Source organism: Panthera pardus, unplaced genomic scaffold, assembly GCF_024362965.1.
Source record: "Panthera pardus isolate Hobbes unplaced genomic scaffold, ASM2436296v1 HiC_scaffold_18, whole genome shotgun sequence".
Lineage (NCBI taxonomy): Eukaryota > Metazoa > Chordata > Mammalia > Carnivora > Felidae > Panthera > Panthera pardus.
Window position 1 is genome coordinate 573,226 of NW_026526743.1, and position 13,708 is coordinate 586,933.

The following is a 13,708-nucleotide window of genomic DNA, read 5'->3' on the forward strand; positions in this document are numbered from 1 at the left end:
AAACTCAGAGGTTTCTCGATCAACTACTTGGGGATTGGCTGTGACCCAAGTTTCGTACTGAGGGTTCTGTCGGCCAGGATCTGGGTGTGGCCTTAGCAATCTACTGAGGAACAAGGAGGTCACGAATCTACTTGCTCTAAAGGCTGGAAGATAAAGCTATGAGTCACTAGAGGGGGAATATGACCCATACCTGGGATCCTGGGGGTGGGGGGATGTAGGGGTGGTGAGTTCTTGGAAGCAGGGGGTGGGAAGAGACAGTCTTTTCCCTTTGCTCAATCCTCTTCTCAGACTCTAGACATTGGAGGGACCCAGAGCTTCGTGATCAGCCCCTACTCTTCTCTGTCTTTACCCACTTTCTTTGCGATCTGTAGGGGAATGGGTTAACTCAACAGGCCTGGAGTGTTCGAGCCCAAGAAAGGCCTATTTCCACGACTAGGTCTCGGGTGGCTTCTAGGAACTGAGCTCTTGCAATGTTCTGATGAAAGGGTTTTTGCAGGCAGGCTTGTGGCCTTGGACCACGCTGTATCAGCTTGTCCGGATGGTTTCTACAAACAACGTGATCTGTAGTGAACACCTGCCTTCCTTCTGGGGATCTGGAGCTGCCCATGTGATTGACCCCCTATAAAAACCCTGGACCCTCAGGTTCAGGGCAAGCCCCCCCCCCCCACCCCGGCTGGCAACACTTCACAAGTATCGTCACACATCACTGCTGGGGGAATTCCCATGTGACTCTACTGAGACAGGACACGTGGAAGCTTGTGCCTGGTGTCGTCCATGCTTCACTCCCGGGACCTTTTCTTTTCCCTTTGCTGATTTTATTCTCTATCTTTTTGCTGCACTAAACCGTAACCATGAGTGTAACAACTCCTGGGTCCTGTAAATCCTTCTAGCAAATCGTTGAGCCTGCGTGCGGTCTTGGAGACCCCCCGACACAAGACCTACATTCCCGTAACTTTAAACCCCACTAACAACTCCCACATGTGTATCTCCAGCCCTGCTTTATCTAGACCGTTACGAACAATTGCCTGTTTCATTCTCCAGTTGATTTCTGACACGCCTAAAGCAAATTCTTGATTTTCCTTCTGTATTCCAAATGTATATCCTCCCTCACTGTTGCCTCAGAGAGTGGCCTGCCAGTGACCCAGGTGCTTTGGCCAGAAACCTGGGAGTCAGCCTTGACTCCTCACTCTGTCCTCATCAAATCGGATTCTCCCCACCCTCACCCCCCAAATTCTTGAGATTCTAAGCATCTCGTGCCTGCTCTCTCCCTTCGTTCTGCTTTTTTTTTTTTTTCCTGTCATCATCTCTTAATAACTACTTGTGTCTTATCCTCTACCATGATTTGAAAAGACACGTTCCACCCTGCCTCCGGGGCGGGGGGGGTGGAATGCCCCTGGGGTGGGGGGGATGCTGTGTCTATCACTGGTGTTTGCCCATCTCCATGATACAGCTGTGGCAGCCCCAGATTCTGAGTCTCAAACCTTGGCCCTCTAATTCTGGGTCACTTCCTCCCTGTTTTTATTGCTTGTAAAGAAACATGAGTCAAAGCCCAAGATTTGGTGGGAGCTGGGGTCCAGTGCTTGAACAACACATTAAAACAGAATGTCACAGGGCACCTGGGTGGCTCTGTCAGTTACGTGTCCGACTTCGGCTCAGGTCATGATCTCGCGGTTCGTGAGTTCAAGCCCCACGTCGGGCTCTGTGCTGACAGCTCAGCCTGGAGCCTGCTTTGGATTCTCTCTCTCTCTCTCTCTCTCTCTCTCTCTCTCTCTCTGCCCCTCCCCTGCTCATGCTCTGTCTCTCTTTGTCTCAAAAATAAACATTAAAAAAAAATTTTTTTTTAAATGTCACAAGGCCTACGAAGACAATGGCTGGAATAAAACAAGCACCCAATAAATTTCATTAATATGTGATTGAGCGTGATTTCTCTAGGATTTCTGGAGAAGGGAAATCTGCCTCCATTAGACTGAGGGGTTGATTTGGCCGTAGATGTTGCGTTCTGGATTCACAAGCACCTGTTACACAAAGAGAAAAGATGAGTTCCATTTTCTATGTAGGCCTTCCTGGTCTACTTGCTGTATTTAGTACAAGGCCCAGATGCTCGCGCATTGTTCTCCGTCCTGGGAAATTCCAATGAACTTCCTCCTACCTGACTGCACTTCAATCACAGCAGCACCTCTGTGTTTCTACAATGGCCCCTATAGTTCCCTACCTTGGAGGAGAGACTCTAAAATAATCCCCACGTCCTGGCATTCATGCCCGTATGTTATCCCCTTCCTTTGAGGGCAAAACCTCTGACTTGCACCTAACCAAAAGAATATGGCAAAATGACAGGATGTGCATGATTGGTTTCTGTTTTATAAGATCTGTTATATAAGATTCTGTTATATCAGACTTCTGTCTGGGCTTTAAAAAAGTAAGATGCAATGTTGTGAGCTGCCTATGGAGAGGGCCACATAGCAAAGGACTTAGGGCAGCCTCCAGCTGACAGCCAGTAAGAAACCGAGGTCCTCGTTTGACAGCCTGCAAGGAACTAAAGGCTGAGCTTGGTAGTGGATCCTTCTCCAGTCAAGCCTCAAATGGGACCTGAGCCTTGGCCAACACCATGATGACAGCATTGCAGAAGACCCATCTAAGCAGTGCTTAGACACACACTTTGCGATAATGGCATATGCTGTTAAGTTTGATGTCATTTGTCATGCAGCGACAGATTACTAATACACTCCACTCCAGATCCTTTGAATGGATTGCTCCTTCTCATCCCTCCAGAATATAGCAGACGTTGAGTTGACTGACCTGACACTCTTCCTCATATCTCATCCCTTGCCTGCTTCTATTGACAAGAACTGGGAAGCATAACACCTCATTCTCTCAGCCTTCCTGGCAACAAGCAATACCATGTGACACAATTCTGGTCCAGGAGATATGAGTAATTTCACGGGCTGGCACTTCTAGGAAGAGCTTTTGCTCTACTGATAGAAAGAAGCAAATGTGGCTTTCCTTCTCTGGACGAGGGGGACCTAAAAGTCCACGTGTGCCAGTTCATACCTGACTGGAGAGCTCACAAACCTAAATACAACCCATACAATGGCCTGAGCCAGTCTGATTCTCCTCTGTAGAATTTGAACCTAGAAACTCTTAACTAGTAATAGAGGATGTTGTTACATGTAATCTGAAGTTATAGAGGCGTGGTGACTGGGAGGCTTGCATAGGAATTCAATCTGGACTGAGAACAATGGAACAGATTCATTGCTCAACAAATATGAGCAACCACATAAGAGAAAAGCTTCCTGACAACATTCCAGTCCTCGCAGGCCCACCAGTAATTTCTGAAATTGGGTTATCTGAGATTCCCCCAGTGTTCTCTGAATTACTTTCAGGGGGTTTGTCTTTCTTATTAAAAGCCCTGACTATGGGGCCACCTGGCTGGCTTAGTTGATAGAGCACGCGACCCTTGATCTCAGGGTCGTGAGTTCAAGCCCCACATTGGGTGTGGAGCCTACTTAAAAAAAAATGTTTAAAATCCCTATGATATATAAGACATTCACATCCTGTGAGAATAGTTCATCTGTAAATTACACTAAAGCCTGCCGCCCTCCAATCTATCCTCCATAGTAACTGGCCTGCCCTCTAGAGTAACAAGGAATACATTTGTCCCTTTAGTGCAAAACAGCACTTCGGACACTAAAATACTAGAATTCTGTGGCCCTAAAGTTTCTCTTTTCCAAATCTGTTCTGGCCTCCCTCTTTTGCTTCCTGAAATCTGATTGGTCACTGACTCCTTCAGAGGATACTGTCTAAAATCCATCCCCGGACATGAAGTAATCTGGCTAGCCCTGAACATGGATGCTATTGCTTGAATCCTCTGAAATAATCTCACTAGTCCTTAGAACCAGGAAGCAATCACCTGAGTTATCGGAACTTCCAATGGGAAGGTCTGCTTCCCATCTGCCTGGATGAGCTAATAGTTTTCTTCCTTTTGGGTGATAAAACTGATTTTTTTTTTTTTTTGGCCACCAGGAAACTCAAAGACAAATGATAAATACAGGAACAGGTACTACATAGGTCCAGCATATTTACCTTCTTATCCATACCTTGATTTCCTGCCTATTTTTAGAAGCATTTTCCTAATTGTGATTCCTATTTCTAATTTAGCACCATTTTATGGTGTGATATATAAGCTTGCTGTGAATTGCCTCAAATCTCCCATGGGAGGAATGTAGAGAGGTGAGTATCATGAACAAAAATAAAAGATTGGAAAGAAAACAAATTAAAGGAGATAGATGGTTATCATTGTACTTAAAGGGATGGGAAAGGAATGAATGGAATGGAGAGAAATGCAATGGAGTGGAAAGGGATGGGATTGGATGGGATGGGATGGGATGGGATGGGATGGGATGGGATGGGATGGGATGGAACAGAATGGAATGGGTGGGGTGGAATTGAATGGAGTGGAGTGGAGTGGGTGGGGTGGGGTGGGGTGGGGTAGGATGGGATGGAATGGGTGGGGTGGAGTAGAAGTGAATGGAGTGGGGTGGGGTGGGGTGGGGTGGGGTGGGATAGGGTGGGATGGGATGGGACGGGATGGGACAGAATGGAATGGGTGGGGCAGAATTGAATGGAGTGGAGTAGAGTGGGGTGGGGTGGGGTGGGGTGGGATGGGATGGGATGGGATGGGATGGGATGGGATGGGATGGGTGGGGTGGAACTGAATGGAGTAGAGTGGGGTGGGGTGGGGTGGGGTAGGGTGGGATGGGACGGGATGGGATGGGATGGGATGGAATGGAATGGGTGGGGTGGAATTGAATGGAGTGGAGTAGAGTGGGGTGGGGTGGGGTTGGGAGTAGAGTGGGGTGGGGTGAGTAGAGTAGAGTTGGAGTAGAGTGCGGTGGGGTGAGGTGGCACTGGACGGGATGGGATGGGTGGGGTGGAGTAAAAGTGAATGGAATGGAGTGGAGTGGGGTGGGGTGGGTGAGGTTGGATGGAAACTGGAATCAGGGAATGGAGTGGAATAAATGGCACAGCATCCAAAAAATGTAAATGAAGAAATGGAATAAATAGAAAAATCATAATAGAAAGGAATGAAGAGGAAAAGAAGAGAATAAAATAAACCGGCATGGAAAGGAGACTGACGACACGGAGTGCAGGATTAGAACTGAATGGACAAGAGTGGGAAGGGAAGGCATTTGAGGAAAAGAAAGGAATGGAGAACAAGTGACAAAAAAGCAATATGACAAAGGGTAATTGGGAGTTCAAGAATGGCGATGCAGGCACAAAACTGGAATGCTGCAGAATCTAGAATGAGGAAATGGAGTTAAATGGAGTTCATACGATGGTGTGGAGGGTAAGGAAATGGGAAGGAATGTTGGGAGAGGACTTGAAAGCACGAAGTTAAATGGTTGGGAAAGTAACACGGGCGGCTGGAAGGGAGGGCCATGGAAAAGAATGACAGAAGTGGGTGGGAATAAAAAGAACAGAATGGGATCCAATGTGGAGGAACGGAAAAGGGATAAAAGAGGACAGACTGAAAAAATTGGAAACAGTAACATGGATTTAATGGAAGAGGGAGGCATGGGGGGAAAGGAAATACAGGGAGAAGAAGGAAATAAGTGAAAAGAAAAGGAAGTGAGTGGGAAAGTAGTGCTGTAGGATAAGAAGAAAGGGAATGCAGTGGAATGAACTGAAAGCCAGGCAAGGGTTACTATCCAAGTCAGTTAAGTGTCCAGCTTCGGCTCAGGTCAGGATCTCACGGTTCATGGGTTCGAGCCCCACATCAGGCTCTGTGCTGACAGCTCAGAGCCTGGAGCCTGCTTCGGATTCTGTGTCTCCCTCTCTTTCTGTCCCTCCCCAACTTGCGTGCTCTCTCACTCTCTCAAAAATAAATAAAAACGTTAAAAAAAATTTTTAAGTCTATAAAGAACTTACCAGACTCAACACCTGAAAAACAAATAATCCAGTGAAGAAATGGGCAGAAGACATGAATAGACATTTTTCCAAAGAAGACATCCAAATGGCTAACAGACACATGAAAACATGCTCAACCTCACTCATCATCAGGAAAATACAAATCAAAACCACAATGAGATACCAACTCACACTGGTCAGAGTGGCTAAAATTAACAACTCAGAAAACGGCAGATGTTGTCAAGGATGTGGAGAAAGGGGATCCCTATTACATGGTTGGTGGGAATGCAAACTGGTGCAGACGCTCTGGAAAGCAGTGTGAAGGTTTCTCAAAAAATTAAAAATAGAGCTACCCTAAAACTCAGCAATCGCACTACTAAGAATTTATCCGAAGGATACAGGAGTGCTGATTCATAGGGGTGCATGTACCCCAATGTTTACAGCAGCGCTATCAACAATAGCCAAATTATGGAAAGAGCCCAAATGTCCATCAACTGATGAATGGAAAAAGAAAACGTGGTATATTTATACAATGGAATACTACTCAGCAATGAAAAAGAATGAAAGCTTGTCATTTGCAACAACGCGGATGGAATTGAAGGGCATTAAGCTAAGTGAAATAAGTCAGTCAGAGAAAGACAGATATCGTATGTTTTTACTCACAGGTGGAAGTTGAGAAACTTAACAGAAGACTGTGGGGGAAGGGAAAGAAAAAAATAGTTATGAACAGAGAAAGAGGCAAACCATAAGAGACTTTTAAATACAGAGGGCGCAAGGGGGTGGGGGAAATGGGTGATGGGCATTGAGGAGGGCACTTGTTGGGATAAGCACTGGGAGTTGGATGTAAGTGATGAATCACGGGAATCTACTCCCAAAGCCAAGGGCACACTGTATGTTAGCTAACTTGACAATTAATCAATTAAAATTTAAAAACTAAAATGTTTAAATTCATAAAAAAAAAAACCAGAGCTGAATGTACACAGGGATACTGAACAGGAAGGAACGGGGTGATGGAAGCCAGAATGCATAGAACGGATTACATGTATGAATGGGGAAGAGCAGGAATGACATGGGATGAGAAGGAAAAGAATGGAAGTGAGCCCAAGGGATGGGACGGAAGCGGGGTGGACAGGAATAGAGTAGAAGGTAGCAGAACGTGGAAGAAATGAATCAAGTGGAATTAGAAGGGAAAAGTGAACAAAACGTAATAGAAAGTAGTGGGAAAGAACGGGAGGGAAAGAAGATGAGGGCGAGATGGAAAGGGGTACAATGGGATGACACAGTAGAGTGGGATGGAATCCACAGAGCGCGATGGAGTTCAGTGAGTGGGAAGAGAGGAAAAGGAAAGGAATGGAATGGAATGAGTAAGAGAAACAGAAGGAATTTTACGGAAAGAATCAAGGGGCGCCTGGGGGGGCTCGATCAACTCTTGATTTCAGCTCAGGTCGTGATCTCCCGGTTCGTGAGACTGAGCCCCGCATCGGGCTCCGCGTGGCCTGCCGCCCTCTCAGTAAACAAATAAATGGATAGAAAAGAAACACGCGGTGTCGGAGTGTCCCCGGTACTGACCCCATCTTGTTCACATCTGCAAGATGACCTCCCCGGGGGGCTTACGTGTTCCGTGCACCTTGGAAGTTAGCGTATCCCCCAAGCGAATGTGGGAAGGCTTGTTCTGGCATTCCGTGTGGCTGTTTAGATAACTCGTAGAGATGACATGGTTTCTTCCCCCCCCCCCACACCTCCCGGCACACAGGTGGCAGCAAGAGGTCTGTTAAGCCCTAGACCCTTTGACGTCACTCTACAAAATCTGTGGATGAAGATCGGGACTTTTTGGAGAACTGCTGTGCAGGTGCCTGGATTATCATCCACCCGATCTCCCCTTCTCAGTAAGTTACTCTGAATGAAAATCTGTGTGAACTGTATGGAGTCACCTGCTTTGTTTTCTGGTCTCAGAGTGCCTCCTCAGTTTGGGGATACATTGCTGCCCCCTCTCCACCTTCTGACAGGTGGCGTGAAAACAAATGTGACAGAAACCTGGAATGGAGTAAGACCAAGTCGACCGGAAGAGAAGAGAATGAAGTGAACTAGAACATGATAGGACGGAAATGGGTGGAATGGAACTGAAAAGCGATTAAGGGAAAATTCTCTTGATAGTTTATCCCACGGACTTTCCATCAAGGAGGAAGCGGCAGATTGGTGACAGCTCTTGACCTATCCAAAGATTCAGGGTGGCATAAAAGTACCTCATAGTGTGATTCTGTGTTTCCTTTCGGTAGAGTGGGGACCAATGGATCCAATGTAATTTCGGGCGATGGTTTTCTGGGGCCATGAGAATCGTTCCCGGGGGTTACTGATGGTGGCTCCTTCTGTGAGTGAAGGGAGAGATCAGTTAGGGACCACGGGCACAGACTGCCTTAAAATCACAGTGTCTACAAAGTGTCAACTTGCATTCTTCAGTGACCCAAGAGAGGAACAGGTTTCACCAGGATCTTACAAAGAATCAGAAGTGAATGTAAGTCTAGGACCCAAGGCCCTGCCCCTGATCTAGAACGCTGTCTTTCCACCTGGCGACCTCTGCAACCTCTACTCCAAGATTTCCTTTGCACCCCAGCATGTGCCTGGCTGGTGCCACCTCATTTGCAATACAATTCAGAGCCCCGGAGGTGAAAGGAACACAGTAGGGGCCAGAGACCTGGAATCCGACCCAGCTGCCTCTAAAGCCTTGGGCTACTTTCTCCCCATCCCGGCCCTGCAATGCACAATTACTATTTACACAGGATGGTTTCTCAGACTTGTCAAATACAAAGTTCTCAGATTGTATTCCCTCTGCAGATTTTTCATATCAAGCCCAGCAGGGCCAACATACCTCATAAAACTGCTCTGGGGGATCTGGTGGCAGCATCTAGGGGAAAAGAAAGTGGTGAAGAGGTCATGGGGCTTGGGATGGGGACCACCCCCAGAAATTTCCAGAAACAGCTTTGGCCTCGGAGGCATTTACATCCCTCCTGATTCCCAGAGGAGCTCAAAGCTGCACATTGTCATGTGGAAGAGCTAGAAGACAAAAGGGAAGAGAGTCAGGGAGGATCTTGGGATCCCCAGAGAAGGCAGGGGAGGAGATGCAGAGACCCAAGCTAGCACTGGGTATCCTCAAGAGAACGTGCCTCACTCCCCGACCCAAGAGGTGGGACTGACACAGCCCTACTGGGCTGGGGATGAGCCAGGTAGTCAGGGGAGCAGGGAGGGGGACCTCTGGAGCATTGCTCACCTTTTTGACTCCAACCTGTCCTTGAGGTTTGGGTAAATTGGCATACATGGGGCTCAGCCAATCTAGAGAAAGGGAATACCAGCCCAGGGCCGGGATTAGGAAGAGATGTGGGGGAAGGGGCTGTTTTCCTAGGTCACTCCCATCCCCAGAAAGGTGGTGCAAGAAACCTTCCTTCCTTTCTTCCCAGGACTACCTACCCATCACATCTTTGGTGAGCTTGACCTGGAAAAGTCCTGGAAATCTAGCTCTGGGTTAAAGTAGACCGTTTGATGAGATGGATAAGGACAGAAACCTAAGACCTAGCCCTAACTGTGCCAGGGGGTCCTCTGTAGCACGGGTTTATCCTTTATCCTTCCTGGACATGAATCTCCTTTCTGCAAAACCGAGCTGAACTAGACAGTGTCTAGGACTTCCATCCCATGGGGCCCATCCTTCCAGAATCCTAGGCCGGAGATGTCAAAGATGTTTCGTTTTGCCTCTGGTCAGCTCCCACCCATCAGTAGAGGGTGTGGGAAGCACGGTGCTGAGGGGGATTGTGAGGCTGACTTTGGGTTCAGCAGGGCTCAGCAATCCATCAGCAGAGTTTTCCAAGAGTGAGGAAGGAGACGATGGCAACTAATGCCCCATTTTTGCTGTGGTTGGTGGAACAGACATAACTGCTCAGAGTTCTTGGCTCCAATCTCATTCGTGATCGTCACACTAGTGGCAAAGCTGGGAGCAGAGGCCCAGGCTCCCAATACTAGCTTCTTTCCCAGCCCCCACTGCTGCCCCGGGCATCAGCTATGAAGTCACTTACTGGAACAGGACTCTGCATGGGGCTCCTCCTCAGAGGTGGGTGTTGCTGCCTCCTGGATGGGGTCCTCTGCTTCTTCCCTTGAGAGCCTGAAACCCCAAATCCCTCATTCTCGTGTGCCTCCAGTCCTTGCCACCTTCACAGGCCCTACCCATATCCCACGTCCATTCTTGGGCAATGTCCCAAACCCCCCCGAGTTCCCCAGTTGCTACAGACACAGCTCAGCACCACGGTCAGCCACACTTCTGCCAGGCAGGCCCCCTGCAGGCCACACCTCCTACCCCATTCCCAGCTTTACCGTCTGGCATTTCTGATGTAGAGGAAGCAGCCCAGCCCTGCGGACAGGGCAATGACAGCCAGGATCCCGATAGCAATGCCACCAATGGCTCCTGCAGACAGGGATGACTGGGGACCTGGGCAAGGAGAAAGAATCAGGACACTGCTCTTAAGAAGGAAGGGGCTCTGCTCTGGAGGCACAGGAGGGGGGCTTCCAGGATGCGATGGGGGTTCTTGGTTTCATTCTCTGAGCTTTCGTTTCTTCCTGTGCCAAATGAGCATGGCCATTCATAACCCTATAGGCTTCTGCCGGGATTAAGTGAGATCCCACTTGGAAGAACCAGGGCCATGCCTGACACAGAGTAAGCACTTGGTGAAAGGCGATGATACGATCCGGTGATGATGATGCCAGACGCTGCCTTCCCCCAGGCTCTAAGCTCCGAGAGCCCTTCATACGTGGTCTCGTTCAAACCCTACAACATCCCCATGACCATCAACCAGACTCACTGCTTCCTCCTCTGAGCCTCTGTTTCTCCATTCATCAAGAGGTCTTGGGGACAGCTGGGTGGCTCAGTCGGTTGAGCGTCCGACTTCGGCTCAGGTCATGATCTCACAGCTCGTGGGTTCGAGCCCCACGTCGGGCTCCGTGCTGACAGCTCGGAGCCTGGGGCCTGCTTCGGATTCTGCGTCTCCCTCTCTCTCTGCCTCTCCCCTACTCATGCTCTCTCTCTCTCAAAAATTAAATAAGCATTAAAAAAAATAGAAAAAAAAAAAAAGGTCTTAACAAGACCAGAGGGTTGTTCTGAAGATTACATATGGTGCACTGGGTCCTCTGGGAAGGTACATTGGGTCCTCTGCTCAGCGACGACTAAAAACGTCGCTCCTGGCTTCAGACCCTAGGACAGGGCTCAGTCTCTCCTACCCAACAGAGATGCCAGCAGGTCCACCTCAGAGCCGGCTGGCTGGGGAGCTACCCAAGAAGTGTTTGCTGATACGGCATATGGAAAGGCTTGTTTCAAGCATGTGGTACAGGCTCAGCAAAGAATAATTCTATTTGTTTAATAAACACAATATGCCAGGCACTGCCATAAACGCTTTACGAATGTCGATTAATTTTCAACAACCCTAGGATATAAGCGCGGTTATCATGTCTGTTTTACCTACAAGTAATCAGAGGACCAGAGATGTTAAGCAGCATGCCCAGGGTCACACAGCTATCAAGCACCGGAGCTGGGATAGGAACCCTGGCTAAGAGCCACACCGTGTTGTCCCCTCGAGAACTCAAGACAGAAATACGGGGACCCGCTGCCAGTCACACCCAGTTGTGATTCGTGTAATTCCTATCATTAATAGAATTCCTACCTCACTCCTCCACCCAGGGGCTGTCTCCCGACTCTCTGTACTGCTAAACAACTCTGGAAGGGAAGGCATCACCACCCCCATTTACAGGTAAGGAAGGTGAGGCTCAGAGCAGCCTGGAGGGTTTCCCGGGGGGCGCACGGCTAGGAAGCAGAGGTTCTAGGCTGGGATCGAACAGCTCCACACTGGGAACCTGCCCACGCAGCACACTCCCTGCCACGCGAGAAGCCCAGATAGCTTCGGCCGGCATCAGGAAAAGCCACTTAGATCCCAGGGGAAGGGGCGCCGGGGGACTCACCTACCACTCTGACCCGGACCGAGGCAGAGCGGGCCAGGTGGGTCAGCGGGTTGGAGGCCGTGCAGTTGTAGATCCCCTGGTGCTCCCAGGTCAGGGCCCAGATGATCAGCACCTGCCCCGCATGCACAGCGGTGGACTGTTCAAGGGTCCAGTGAAACTCAGCGCCCGGCTGGGACTCCGCCCGGCACTGCAGGGTCAGGCTGGAGTTGAGCTCGGCCTCCACGGTGCCAACCACCCCGGGCGCAGACCCGCTGGTGATGTCCACTCGGTCAGGGCCGTCTGTGTGCAAAGCCAAACATCACGCCTCCACCCTCCACCGGGGAGTCTTCCTGTCCTGCCCCGTTCTGCTTCTGCGTTGGAAGTGTCACCCCTTTCCCCACCCCCTTCTCGACTCTAAGAGCATTGCAGGTGGTAGCCCGGAGAACCCAGGCTTTCCCAGCCGCCCTTGAAAGGAGCCCCAGCAAGATGTTCCCTCTTCCTCCTTGGTTCCCAAGCGGGTAGATTGTAGTCCACACCGTGGAGGGGAGGAACCCAAAGCCAAATGGCAGCAAAACGAAACGAACAAAACCCCCGGCCCTTGCAAAAGCGAACTCTCCCCAAGGGGCCTCGTGAACACATCCAGGCTTCACAGATTGCTGCCGCGTCCCACAAACATGAGCCCTAAACTTCCAGAACCGTCACCGTTCTGAGGGACTTTCTAACCGAACAGCAAATAGCCCTGTTGCAATATTTGAATTTACACCCGTGTATCCCCAAAGGTAGAGAGAGATGCTTGTGGCTTTGCCCCGTGAAGCCAGGAGAGCCTGGGACAGGTCCCTGGTACGGGAAGGGAAGGAAACAAAAGGAAAGGGAAGGAAACAAACGCAACGGCTGTTGAATTTCTCACACAAACTAAGAGTTGAGTCTTTGTCTTATTTAAACGACAGCCTACCGACCGGGCCACCCGGGTGCCCTGAGTCTTTTACCTTATTTACATTAACGTGACAGGTGCCTGGGTGTGGCCCAGTTGGTTAAGCGGTTAAGCGTCTGACTTCTACTCAGGTCATGATCTCATGGTTTGTGGGTTCGAGGCCTGCGTGGGGCTCTGTTGTGCCGACGGCTCAGCCTAGATCCTGCTTCAGATTCCGTGCCACCCTCTCTCTCTCTCTCTCTGCCCCTCCCCCCCTCATCTCTTTCTCTCTTTCAAAAATAAAATCACGTAAAAAAATTTTTTTTAAATAAATTAATGATGAACTACTGGAAGGAAGGATGCAAAGAGTTTTGAGTTGTTACGCTCCTAGAAAAGAGGACAATCCTGCCCTCACCCCCGCCCAGGAATCCTTTGATATCTACCCCCCCATCTGAACCTCCTGGTTACCAGGATCCCTCACCGTCTTCCAATCCTGGCATCAGATCCTCCCCAAGGCAACCAGAGGGGACCTCCTAAGTGCAAATTGGACACTATCCCTCCCCCACTCAGAACCCTCCATGGCTCCCCAGTGTCCTTAGGGCAAAGGCCATGGCTGAGGAGCTCATTCACAATCTCGCCCTTGCAGACCCCTCCAGCCCCACCGCCCACCTCTCCACACCTTCCACTCCCAATCCGGAAATAACATCCTGCTCGGATCTTCCGTCTCTGTCCTGTTCCGCCTTGCCTCAGAGCCTTCACACATTCTCTTCCTTCTCTGGAATGCTCTTCCCGGAGCCTGCTCTTCCTAGATAACTTGCTCGTCCCTTGGATCACATCTCACCACGAGCTTTCCCACATGACACCCCCCCCCCCCGCCAGACTTTGGGGGCTTCCCTCGGGTTCCCCAAACACCGTCGCCCCACG

At 49.6% G+C, this 13,708-nt stretch overlaps 1 protein-coding gene across 3 annotated transcripts in view; it reads right to left on the reverse strand.

Annotated features, from left to right (window-relative positions):
• Positions 1–1,607: 1,607 nt before the first annotated feature.
• Positions 1,608–13,708, reverse strand: part of CEACAM20 (CEA cell adhesion molecule 20) — a 68,563-nt gene continuing 56,462 nt past the window's right edge. For 2 of the 3 annotated variants that reach the window (XM_019434529.2, XM_019434528.2), the window contains 7 exons: positions 11,896–12,174; positions 10,261–10,375; positions 9,966–10,051; positions 9,170–9,231; positions 8,771–8,806; positions 8,148–8,270; positions 1,608–2,015 (listed from right to left, as the gene is read on the reverse strand). In XM_019434529.2, coding sequence (XP_019290074.2) covers positions 1,962–2,015; positions 8,148–8,270; positions 8,771–8,806; positions 9,170–9,231; positions 9,966–10,051; positions 10,261–10,375; positions 11,896–12,174 — 755 coding nt within the window. In that variant the 3' untranslated portion in view covers positions 1,608–1,961. Of the gene's footprint in view, positions 2,016–8,147; positions 8,271–8,770; positions 8,807–8,902; positions 8,956–9,169; positions 9,232–9,965; positions 10,052–10,260; positions 10,376–11,895; positions 12,175–13,708 lie in introns of those variants that run through there. The other variant, XM_053905458.1, reaches the window with a different exon arrangement.